This window comes from Physcomitrium patens, chromosome 24, assembly GCF_059467195.1.
Source record: "Physcomitrium patens ecotype Gransden chromosome 24, ASM5946719v1, whole genome shotgun sequence".
NCBI lineage: Eukaryota > Viridiplantae > Streptophyta > Bryopsida > Funariales > Funariaceae > Physcomitrium > Physcomitrium patens.
The window spans coordinates 6,356,926-6,367,413 of NC_143433.1; the positions used below are offsets into that span (position 1 = coordinate 6,356,926).

Below are 10,488 nucleotides of genomic sequence, written 5' to 3' on the forward strand. Positions count from 1 at the left end.
TGGTACTTAATAGTTACTGGTTTCCGACAGACAGATACAACTGGAGCAGAACGCAACTGCTGGAACTGACATCCCGGATAAATAGATTAGATTCTAAATATAGTCAGAGAACAGTGAGATAACGACACTGAAAAATAAGCAAATAAACGAACGAGAGGGAGAGCAAAAGCGGAGGTGGACGGAAGCGAGGGTTTAGCGTTTAAGGGGCCATGCTACGCTCTTTGAAAATTATTACCTTAATGATAATGACAATGATAATAATAACAAAAACAATGGCATGCTTAGCTATTGTGTAGCAGTGTATAAAACAAATTAAGGAATTGTTATTTTATGATATTTATAAATTATTTTATGTCATTTACAACTTTCTTGCTTTAGGCACAAGTGTTTACACATGCAAGTTATTGTCCATGTTCTGTTTTTGCATTGTAGTCTGTATTTCTAAGTATCAAGAACATATGAAATTTAACTTGAGGACAATAGTTCCATCATTCGACCATAGTGTATGAGTTCCTATGGTTGATGAATAAATTGCGTAAAAAATTATAATTTGGAATATTTCAATGGATTTGCTGGAAATATTCATGATGTTGTTAAAAGTCTTATCCTCCAAACTTCTCGCTTGCAAAGTGAACGGGAATTGTAATAATTCTCATGGAATCAATATAGTTGTTCATCGTTATTTGTAAATTCACTAAGTTTTCAAACTGTCCCAATCATAATAATAATAAGAACAAACTATTTCACAACAAAATCAACACCATGTGTTGGATAAATTATATGCAACACGGAGAGAAAAAAGACAAAAGAAAAAGAAACTTTACCACTACAAAATCTTTTGCTGTACAGTGATATCAATATTGTTATTCCATTCCATTTTAAATGCTCAAATTCTTCGAGCAACTTCTAATATCTTATAATGCTTATTTATTATTGTTTTATTTCACAGGATTCTTTAAAATTCAATGGAAGACAATTAAATATAAACTTGTAGCATTTAGTGCGTTTGCATTCCTAATCCTTAAGAATATCTGGGTTTTACAAACTTTTTCTGTACTTTAATTCAAATTTAATGTGTTTTCTTTTCTTTTCTTTTCTTTCAAAATTTCAATATTATTATTTTCCATTCTCCTTATTATTTAAGTATTGATTTGAAGCATTATTATATCAGTCTTTTAAAAAAAAAAGAAAAAAACAAGTCAAACCAGTGATGCCTGGAAAATGACATGTAAACGCTAGTAAATTGCTCTGGGATATGGATTAGAATATAGTTTTCAATATGTACATAGGAAAAAGAAAACTTAAAAGAATAAATTATAAAAAAACAAGCCTCAGGTTTTATTTTTTAAAACAAAAATATTGACTCATAAAATATTAACTCAACTTCTCTGTTTATTTATATGAATTTGGTTTAAGGTTTAATTCTATATATTTATATATTTATTTGAATTTGGAGAGCAAAAGGGGAGGTGGACGGAAGCGAGGGTTTAGGGTTTAGGGGAGTCTCAGGGTTTAAGGGGCCATGCTACGCTCTTCTCTGTTTTGCTGCGTTATTGCAGCCATGGCGAGTCTGGTTTAGGGTTTCAGGCCCTCCACGTTCCCCAGCCCCGCACCGTGAGTCCTGCACCCAGCCATGGTGAAGGCGTATCTCCGCTACGAGGAAGGTGCCGCCTTCGGGCTGGTTGCCTCGGGTGAGGCGCGCGTCTGCTTCGACAACTCCGGCAAATTGTTGCTGGCGGGCGCGTTGGAGCAGTTTCTGGTGTGGAATGTGAAGCAGGGGCGGTGCGTCAACCTGCTCGTGCCTTCTGCGGGAGCGCGGCCTCTCGTGACCGCTATCGCGACCGCGCCTTCGTCTGCTTCTCTGGTGAGAGAAGCGTGCTGTGAGTTGTGAGGTTTTGGATTCTGTTGAGGCTGTGTGCGCAATGGTGGCGATTTTTTCTGTGTCTTAGAACGTGGGGATGTGGGCGTAGGTGGCGGTGGGATACAAGGATGGCACGATTCGGGTGTGGGATATTGTCAAGGGCACTTGCGAGATGGTGCTTACCGGGCACAAAGGTGCGGTCACCGCTTTGGCCTACAACAAGACGGGGTCTCTGTTGGCGTCCGGAAGCACGGACACGGACATCATCGTGTGGGATGCTGTGGCGGAGACTGGGCTGTACCGTCTGAAGGGGCACCGTGACCAGGTTCCCGTCGACCCGAATCTTGTCGAGTTGTGATTTCATGGTGGGAACCGGGGTGTCGGTTGTGGGGAGTGACTCCGTGATGGGTGGAGATTGTGGCGGGTGGTGCTGTTGTACTCAGTAGTACGCGGGTCGGTGAGCATGAAGATTGCACGTGTTGACGAGGGGATTGTATGGAACGTGATGGACAGGTGACGGATTTGGTGTTTCTGGAGAGGAGTAAGAAGCTGGTGAGCGGGTGCAAGGACACCCACGTTCGCGTGTGGGACTTGGATACTCAGAGCTGCGTGCAAAGGATAGTGAGTCATCGGAGCGCGGTGTGGGCGTTGGATGTGGATCCATCGGAACGTTTTGTGGTCACCGGATCGGCAGATGCAGAAATTCGGGTGTTTGGTGTGGTTAACGACGAGGTAAGCGCAGGGTAGTGTCGATGAACATATGTTCGCGATTTGTGCCGCTCCTGGCTTTGCAACGCAGTTGCTCTTTGCGGACGATGCGCGTTTCGGACGGCAATTGCGCGAATGTAGCTAGTCAGAAGCATCGGGAGTCCGTCGATGCGGTGGATCCGTGGCATGGTTGATGTGCACACGATTTCCAACATACCGTGGTTGTGAACGTGCAGGGAGCGCAGAAGGAGGTGCATGCCGTGGTGGAAGACATGGAGCACGCAGATGATTCGAACGATGGGAGTAAAGTGGGTCCGAGGAGCAAGTGGGACATTTTGGTTCCGATGGGAAGCATTGCTCGTCAGAGCGCGGATCGGGTGTCAACCCTGAAGTTTAATCCGAGCGGTACGCTGCTAGGGTGTCAGGTGGCCGGGAAGTCGATAGAAATATTCCGGGTTCTGGGCGAGTCTGAAGCTGCGAAGAAGGCTAAGCGACGGGAGAAGCGTCGTCGGGAGAAAGCCGCGAAGGCTGGGAAAGGAGAAGCAACGGATGGGCAAGGGTTCGGTGGCGAGGGCGAGCAGGAGGGGAATGCGTCGAGCATGGCAGGGAACATATCAGCTGCAGACGAGTTCCAGCGACTGCAACTAGTGAGACTGAAGCAGAAGATCACATCGTTTTCGTTTTGTCCTGCGGAGGCGAAGAAAGGGACGTTAGGAACGATCGGGATAGCGGTGTATAACAACAGCTTGGAGGTGCAGGAGCTGCAGGAGGAGTCGAGTTCGCGGGTGCATTCGATCGAACTTCCAGGGCATCGGTCGGACGTTCGAATGGCAGCGCTGAGTTCAGACAGCACGACCCTGATGACGGCAAGTCACAATGCGGTGAAGATCTGGAATCCTAGATCGGGTGTGTGTCTTCGGACTGTGGAGTCCGGGTATGGGCTGTGCGGAGCTGTGGTGCCTGGAAATCGACAGGCAATTCTGGGTACGAAGGCTGGAGGGATCGAGATTTTCGACATAGCTGGCGCGGAACGCACGCAAGTGTTAGAAGCCCATTCAGGTGCTGTGTGGAGCCTGGCACCGATGCCGGATGGTTCAGGATTCGTGAGCGGAAGTGCGGACAAGAACGTGAAGTTCTGGGACTACGAGCTTGTGCAAGGGGATGATAAGGTGAGGGACAGGGTTTTGTAGGCGTGGGCAGATTTGTGTGGATGGTGAGAAGTGGTGAGAGAGTGGGGTGTATTGAGTGTGTGGGGGTGGAGATGAGACGCGGGGTGGGGAGTCGAAAAGCAAAGAGGAGGAAAAGTTGTGCAACGTGTGGGTGTGGTGGGTTGGTTGGTGAGAATGAGCAAGCCACACATATTGACCCGGGACATTCAGACCCTGTGTAATAGTAGAGACGGGGACTGGTGTTCACGGAGGTAGTGATAGGAGCGTTGCGTATGGGACGGGTTACGCTTGCAACGGATGCAGGTATGAGTTGGTGGAGGTGGTGTGGCGAGTTGATGCAGTAGCGGCGTGCTTTCAGCAGACTGACACGATGGATGTGGGTGTGCAGGTGGGAAGCAAGCAGCTGAGCATACGCAACACTCGCACATTGCAAATGGCAGATGACGTACTGTGCGTGCGGCTGAGTCCTGATGCTAGATATATTGCGGTGGCGCTTCTTGATTCCACGATAAAGGTAGTGGATGGCGGATTTGGGTCGTTGGATGGTAACGGAATGTGTTTGAGTATGGGTTAAGGCAGTCGGTAGTGGGACGAGGGACCAAGTCGTTCGCAAGGCGGAGAGACGGGTTTTGGGCACAGAAGCGTGTGGACGGTGTGTTTACTTTGCTGGCAGGCGTGAGTGGGAGGTTGTTTGTGCAAGTTCGGTGGACATCGTTGGTCTGAGGAGTTGACGTGAAAGGCTGGGAGTACAGTGACTGGTGTTGTGGAAGTGTGTGGGTGTTTGTGCACGGTGGTGGTTGCTGTGGGATGCTTGCAATGTCGGGTGGTGGTCCTGAATGCGGGTGCGGTGGTGGAAATGCAGATATTCTTCACGGACACGCTGAAGTTCTTTGTTTCACTGTACGGGCACAAGCTACCAGTGCTGTCAATGGACATATCTTCAGATGGAGCACTGCTTGCGAGTGGGTCAGGCGACAAGAATGTGAAGATATGGGGGATGGACTTCGGTGATTGCCGGAAGTCTCTGTTTGCACATGGTGACAGGTAGAGGACAGCCTCAAGGAAGGTTTGGAGTTTGTGGGGAGGGGATGCTTGAGTGATGGGTGAGTGCAGGATAGGTGGTTGTGCTGGGGTTGTCATAGATCCCAGGGTGGTGTGGAGGAGCTGGTCAATGCGTGAGCAAGGTGATATGTGGGGATCAGTGCACGAGGTGATGGGATGCATGGAGTAGGCGGAGCAAGGGATTGAGTGGGTGAAGGTGGGATGAGTGGTTGTGTTGACGATGTGGGATTGGCGGTTTTGGCAGTGTGACGGCAGTTCAGTTCGTGCCAAAGACGCACTACATGTTCAGTGCCGGAAAGGATGGAGTTGTGAAGTACTGGGATGCGGACAAGTTTGAACTGCTGCTGACGTTAGAAGGGCATCATGCGGCAGCATGGTGCCTTGCTGTGAGTCCGCACGGCGACTTCTTGGTGACTGGATCTCAGGACCGTTCGATTCGGCGGTTGGACCGCACGGAGGAGCCGTTCTTTATCGAGGTAAGTTGGATTACATATAGCAGTGAGGAATGACGTGCAAGGTGGCTTGGAGTATCACGTTTGAAGATGTTGGTTGAGCTGAAGCAGGGATGGAGATATAACTGTGGCATTGTTGCACATGGATGGAGTTGGTGGACGAGAGGAGTGGGGGTTGAGGTGTGGTACGGAAAAGTGTGGCGTGGGTGTGGAAATAGGGTATGGAAGGGAGCGACAGTTTGATGTGGTGGGGGCTGACCAGGAGGCACTGGGTTTGTGCAGGAGGAAAGAGAGAAGAGGCTGGAAACGATGTTCGAGGCAACCGACAACACACGAGACGATGGAGTTGATCAGGGCGTAGAAGTGGGGAGCAAACGTACTCAGGAAACGCTGTCTGCCGCTGATAGTATCATCGAAGCAGTGGATATGGCGGACTCGGAAATCGAACGACTGCGCGTTCACAAGGTATCAGGGTGTGCAGGGATGTGGGTTGGGGCCGTGTGACAGATTTGTGGAATGACGGTTGGAGTACAATGGATGGATGGATGGATGGATGGGAGTTTGAGATACACAGCGAGTGGAGTATGCTAGATGAGAGAGACATGCGCGAATGTGAAGAGTGGATAGGTGGTTGGGAAGGGAGGCTGAACCTGTGTAAGGGTTGCGGCAAATCGTATGGTGTGGTGAAGTTGGAGGGGTTGGTGTGGGTACGAAGTTGGGTGTGAGTGTTGAGCGGGACGGTAGCAAGCGTGGTGGGGTGGTGAGAGACGGGGCTCTGACAGCGTAGTGGATATATATTGCAGAAGTCGACGAATGGGAAAGAGGATGGATTTCAAGCCAACGTGTTGATGTTGGGGCTGTCTCCGTCAGACTACGTTCTGCGGTCTATCTCGAGCGTTCGACCGAGCGATCTGGAACAAGCACTTCTGGTACGTAGTGGCAGTTTGATGAGGGAGTTCGGAGGAAGTCGTTGGAGGAAGTGGTTAGAAGGGGGGGTTGTAGGATGTTAGCGCATGATGTAGCTGTGAAAGGCGTGTGCGAGATTTGAGAATAGCGTTGGGGATGAAGTGGTGTCCGAAATGTCTTTGATGGGGAGGGCGACTGACGGCGGATCGGTTTTGATTGCCACAGTCGCTGCCATTCAACGATGCTTTGAAGTTGCTGAGCTACACCCAAGGATGGATTGCTTCGGGCTCTCAGGTGCGTTGTGAACGCAAGTGCAGATGTGACCTGCTACGCTAACGATGTTGGGAGAGAAGTGCGGGTGGTGTGATGTAGTATGGCTGCATGATGGGAACGGTGGATGAGAAGCTTACAGGGTGGGAGATGTTGCAATTGTGTATGGCAGGTGGAGCTTGCGTGCCGGGTGGTAGTGATGCTGGTTAGAATCCACCATTCACAGCTGACTGCGACTTCGTCGGCCCGCGCCACTTTAACCGGGCTTCATCCTGTGATACATGGTGGAGTACAGGTTAGTGATCGGATTTGATTGGGAGGAAGAGTTGTGGATGCAGTTAGAGTGAAAGTATAGGCAGTGCGACGTCGTGAGGGCGTGGAATGGAATGAGGTGTGAAGTGGAACGGTTTGAATGAAAGCGGAGTGCGTGGGATTGGTGTGCAGAAATTGAAGGATGTCCTGGGATACAATTCAGCTGGAATGGCGCTTGTACAGGTAAGAATGGGGATGTGGTTGGGGTACATGGATGGAATAGGTTTGGGATGTGTGGTATGCAGAATCTATTTTTTTATGGAAGTCGGGGGTGGAGGTTGCGGGTGGAGGGTCGAGTTTCGGTGATTGGGAGTAGTGGGAGTGGTGGCAGTAGGGTGTGATGCGGAAGATGGATGTGGGTGGAGAAAATGTGGACACGTGATGATTGGGATATGGTTGGGTGTGGGGCAGAGCATGCTTGCAATGCGGTCAGATGCAATGTTCCAGGATGCGGGGCAAAAGGTGCTGGATATTAGGAAGAAGTTAGCAGAGAGGAGAGAAGAGAGTAGACCGAGGAAACGACAGAAGAAACCTAATCAAGCTGCGAAGCAGTGATCTGGTTAAGCTCGTAGCTGTGTGGGGATGACAAGGGTATTATTTGTTATAATTATTGGATGCCATCAATTTTGGCGTTTACGGTTTTGAATGCTTGTTTTGATAATTTTGTTTTATTTCTCTCTTGACAATGAACTCATACTTGTTTGATAGTGATATCTATCTTTCGATTTGTACCAATTGTATACCCTACCATTCAGGTGTGTTGTGCAGTTAGATCTCAAAAACAATTTGCAGATTGCTCAACATATGATCTGTTGAATGACTATTTTATTATCAAAGTTTTTCACAAGGTCTCGTACCGAATTTTGGACGTGTGGTTTGAACTTTGTGTTATATCCTTTTCATCAGAACACGTTCCAAACTTTTGGCAAAGCAAGTCGGTATCGCAGATTATCGCTCATAAAAGATCCCCTCCGTTATTCTAAAACTAATTGTTTGATATTTTTAAGTCACAAGTCACAGTTGCTACAATCAACGCCATAGTTTTCCATTCATGCTTTCAGTATCAAGTTTTCTTGATACTGAATCCCTTTAAAATCCATTTAAAGGTGGTCAACCCATTCTCTCCATTTCCTAAATATTGATATTTTACTGATTGGAAATATATTGACATTTGTACATATTGATATTTTATTGATTGGAAATAGGTTAGGGTGGTCAAAATGATGTTAAGTGTGAGCAATAAATTTTTTTTATTGTACTTGAAACAAATATGTGTCAATTTTCAATAAGTGGCAGTTGTTGATTGGTTGGAGTAGATTAATATTATAATTAGGTGTTACATTTTTCTTGATAGCATTAATAGGTGCCACATCATGGTTTTGTAAAAGTTAGATTTTTTGTTTATAATCTACTACTAGTTGGAATTAAGTAGGCCTATATGTCCAAAATGGAGAAGGCTTAATGCCTTGTTGTGAAGTCCAATTGGCACATGTACATGTCTGCAGCTCGACATCAGCCTTATTGTCACCTCTAAGTAATTAGCCACATAGTAACTATGGTCCTTGTCAAAACATTGGCCAATGTTCCACCAGGTAATGTGACAAAATTGCACAATTAAGATACTACATATCTGAACCATACTAAAGAAGCTATGGCCATGCTCATTCATGTAAGTAGGTTCTACTATTTTGATGCTTTACTATTCCCTTCATTAAGTCACAAGCAATTGGATATTCTAGATCGATATTTCGTATGTGTACAAGCACCTTGGCAATTAGGATTTGATTGGGAGCAAGGATACAACATATTAGCTTCGTTTTTGTGATGACCTTCTTCCTAAAAATTTTTCTTATAGTGGAGGATAGCGTAGAATAGTAGGTTTTAGGATTGTTACCAAAGAGTCTATTATTTTGTCAATTAACTTGCATTATTATGATCATTGCATGTCATGCATTCAATGGAAGTCATATCTTACTCAAAAAGAATACATTGTAGTCGACAAGTTGTATTGCAAAAATGAAGGAACTCTAAGTAAGTGCCACAAACTTCATCTCTCATTATATATATATATATATATATATATATATATATATATTTTGTGCAATGTCTTAGGCATGTCAATCCACACAAGAATTAAAATGTAAAGGTGCTTCTAAATTATTTGAAAATGCAATTTTGATTGCACACAATCAAAGATTTAACCCCTCCTCCTATCATTCTCCGTATTGGTCAATCCTAAGGTTGGTCACTTCCACTTCTAACATAGAAATTTTTCTTTTTGTTAACTTCAATATCCAATTTTTGCATTCTTCAATACATAGTGTTTAGATTTTCTTTCATCACTTTAATCACTGTTTTTTGTTATAGGATTTAGGATCTAAGGTAGTATTATAAGAGCTATTTATTTTGTCTCATGACATTTATTTTATTCTAACTTTAGGATTTTAGGTTTATATCCAAATCTTTATGACAAGATGTGTATGTGTTGCTTCTCAGCTTAGGTTTATTATTAAAATTGACAATGCTCCCTACTAAATAAGAAGCACATATTGGACATTATTCATTTTGTTCATCTCTATGGTTTAAAGTCAGGATGTAGTTATTCTAGTGCTCTTTAATTTCTCTTTGTAAAACTCTCTATTTAAGTTGAAGTTAAGTATTAGAAATTGCTTAGATGAACATGCTTACAATCTTCTTGATGTAATATATATACTAATATAACAAATTCAGCTTGTCTTTGTAGAGTGTTGGTGGTTCTAAATCCGTATATGTGTTGACCTTGTATAAAGACCATATTGATATTCTCAAAGAATACCACTTTTACGAGCCTATATATTATATAAGCAAGGATTATAGTGCTTTAGTTAGATTGCTAAAAAAATTTAGATATATTTCAATTTCTCATATTGGTTGTGTATAGTACTATCCTTAGACGTGCTCCTACATGCCTAATATTATGGCCATTGAATATGTGACAATTCTAGTAAAGATTTATAATTGAGCCTACAATATAAGATATCTAAGTGCACATCAATTGAAAAATCTTATAGTAGAGTTTGCCACGTGATGCAAGAATTGCATGATGCATATGGAAGGATATATGTATTTTATTTGCATTCATTGTAGAAAGTCTACATTTTCCAACAAATTCATGCTTAACTAGCATATGTTTGAAAAGAGCTATAATTTTGTAATGTATTCGGATGGGTCTAAGGATCTTTTAGTTTCTTATCTTAACTTCTTATTTAGAGAGGAGAAAATATTAGAAGTCATGGAAAAGAATAGAAATGGTTGTAAAAAAAACAAGAAGAAGACAAGTAGTGACACTAAAAATAATACAAGTAAAAAAGAAGAAAAATCCATTAGAGAAGTCAAAGAGTGGGTTGTTTACTTTGTGTCACGGCCATAATCATGTAAGTTAATAATTACATATAGAAATAGGTAGAAGTAAGTAAAAGTAGATAAAAGTAAGTTAATTCTATAATATTTAATATAGAAGCTTCCTAGAAACTTCCTAGACGCTGCTTTGACTTCATAGGTGTCTTTAATTGACTTTTTGGATTAGAAACGTGGTCAACAAGTTGGCCATGTGCCACACATGTTGTTAGCTTGAAGATCAAGCTAACTATGTGGCCCTTACGTAGAAAAACTTGCCTTGTAAGTCAAGGCATGTGTCCTACAAAGTCAACACATATTGGAGGTCCTATAGAACGTCGCCACGTAGCCCCTAGTTAGATAGTATATATAG

General features: G+C 44.1%; 1 protein-coding gene across 1 annotated transcript; it reads left to right on the forward strand.

Moving 5' to 3' along the window:
* The first annotated feature begins 1,478 nt into the window (after positions 1-1,478).
* On the forward strand, positions 1,479-7,386 carry LOC112276850 (uncharacterized). Its single transcript, XM_024508614.3, has 13 exons — positions 1,479-1,864; positions 1,971-2,186; positions 2,375-2,593; positions 2,806-3,738; positions 4,127-4,252; positions 4,601-4,782; positions 5,045-5,276; positions 5,535-5,717; positions 6,056-6,181; positions 6,384-6,452; positions 6,601-6,723; positions 6,873-6,923; positions 7,152-7,386. The coding sequence occupies exons 1-13, from the start codon at positions 1,634-1,636 to the stop codon at positions 7,293-7,295; spliced, it is 2,835 nt and encodes a 944-aa protein (XP_024364382.1). The 5' UTR covers positions 1,479-1,633; the 3' UTR covers positions 7,296-7,386.
* The last annotated feature ends 3,102 nt before the right edge of the window (positions 7,387-10,488 follow it).

Coding starts and splice junctions, on each gene's coding strand:
- LOC112276850 (XM_024508614.3), top strand. CDS start 1,634: ATGGTGAAGGCGTATCTCCGCTACGAGGAAGGTGCCGCCTTCGGGCTG. Junction 4,253..4,600: donor TTCTTGATTCCACGATAAAG/GTAGTGGATGGC, acceptor GTGGAAATGCAG/ATATTCTTCACGGACACGCT. Junction 6,453..6,600: donor GGATTGCTTCGGGCTCTCAG/GTGCGTTGTGAA, acceptor TGTGTATGGCAG/GTGGAGCTTGCGTGCCGGGT.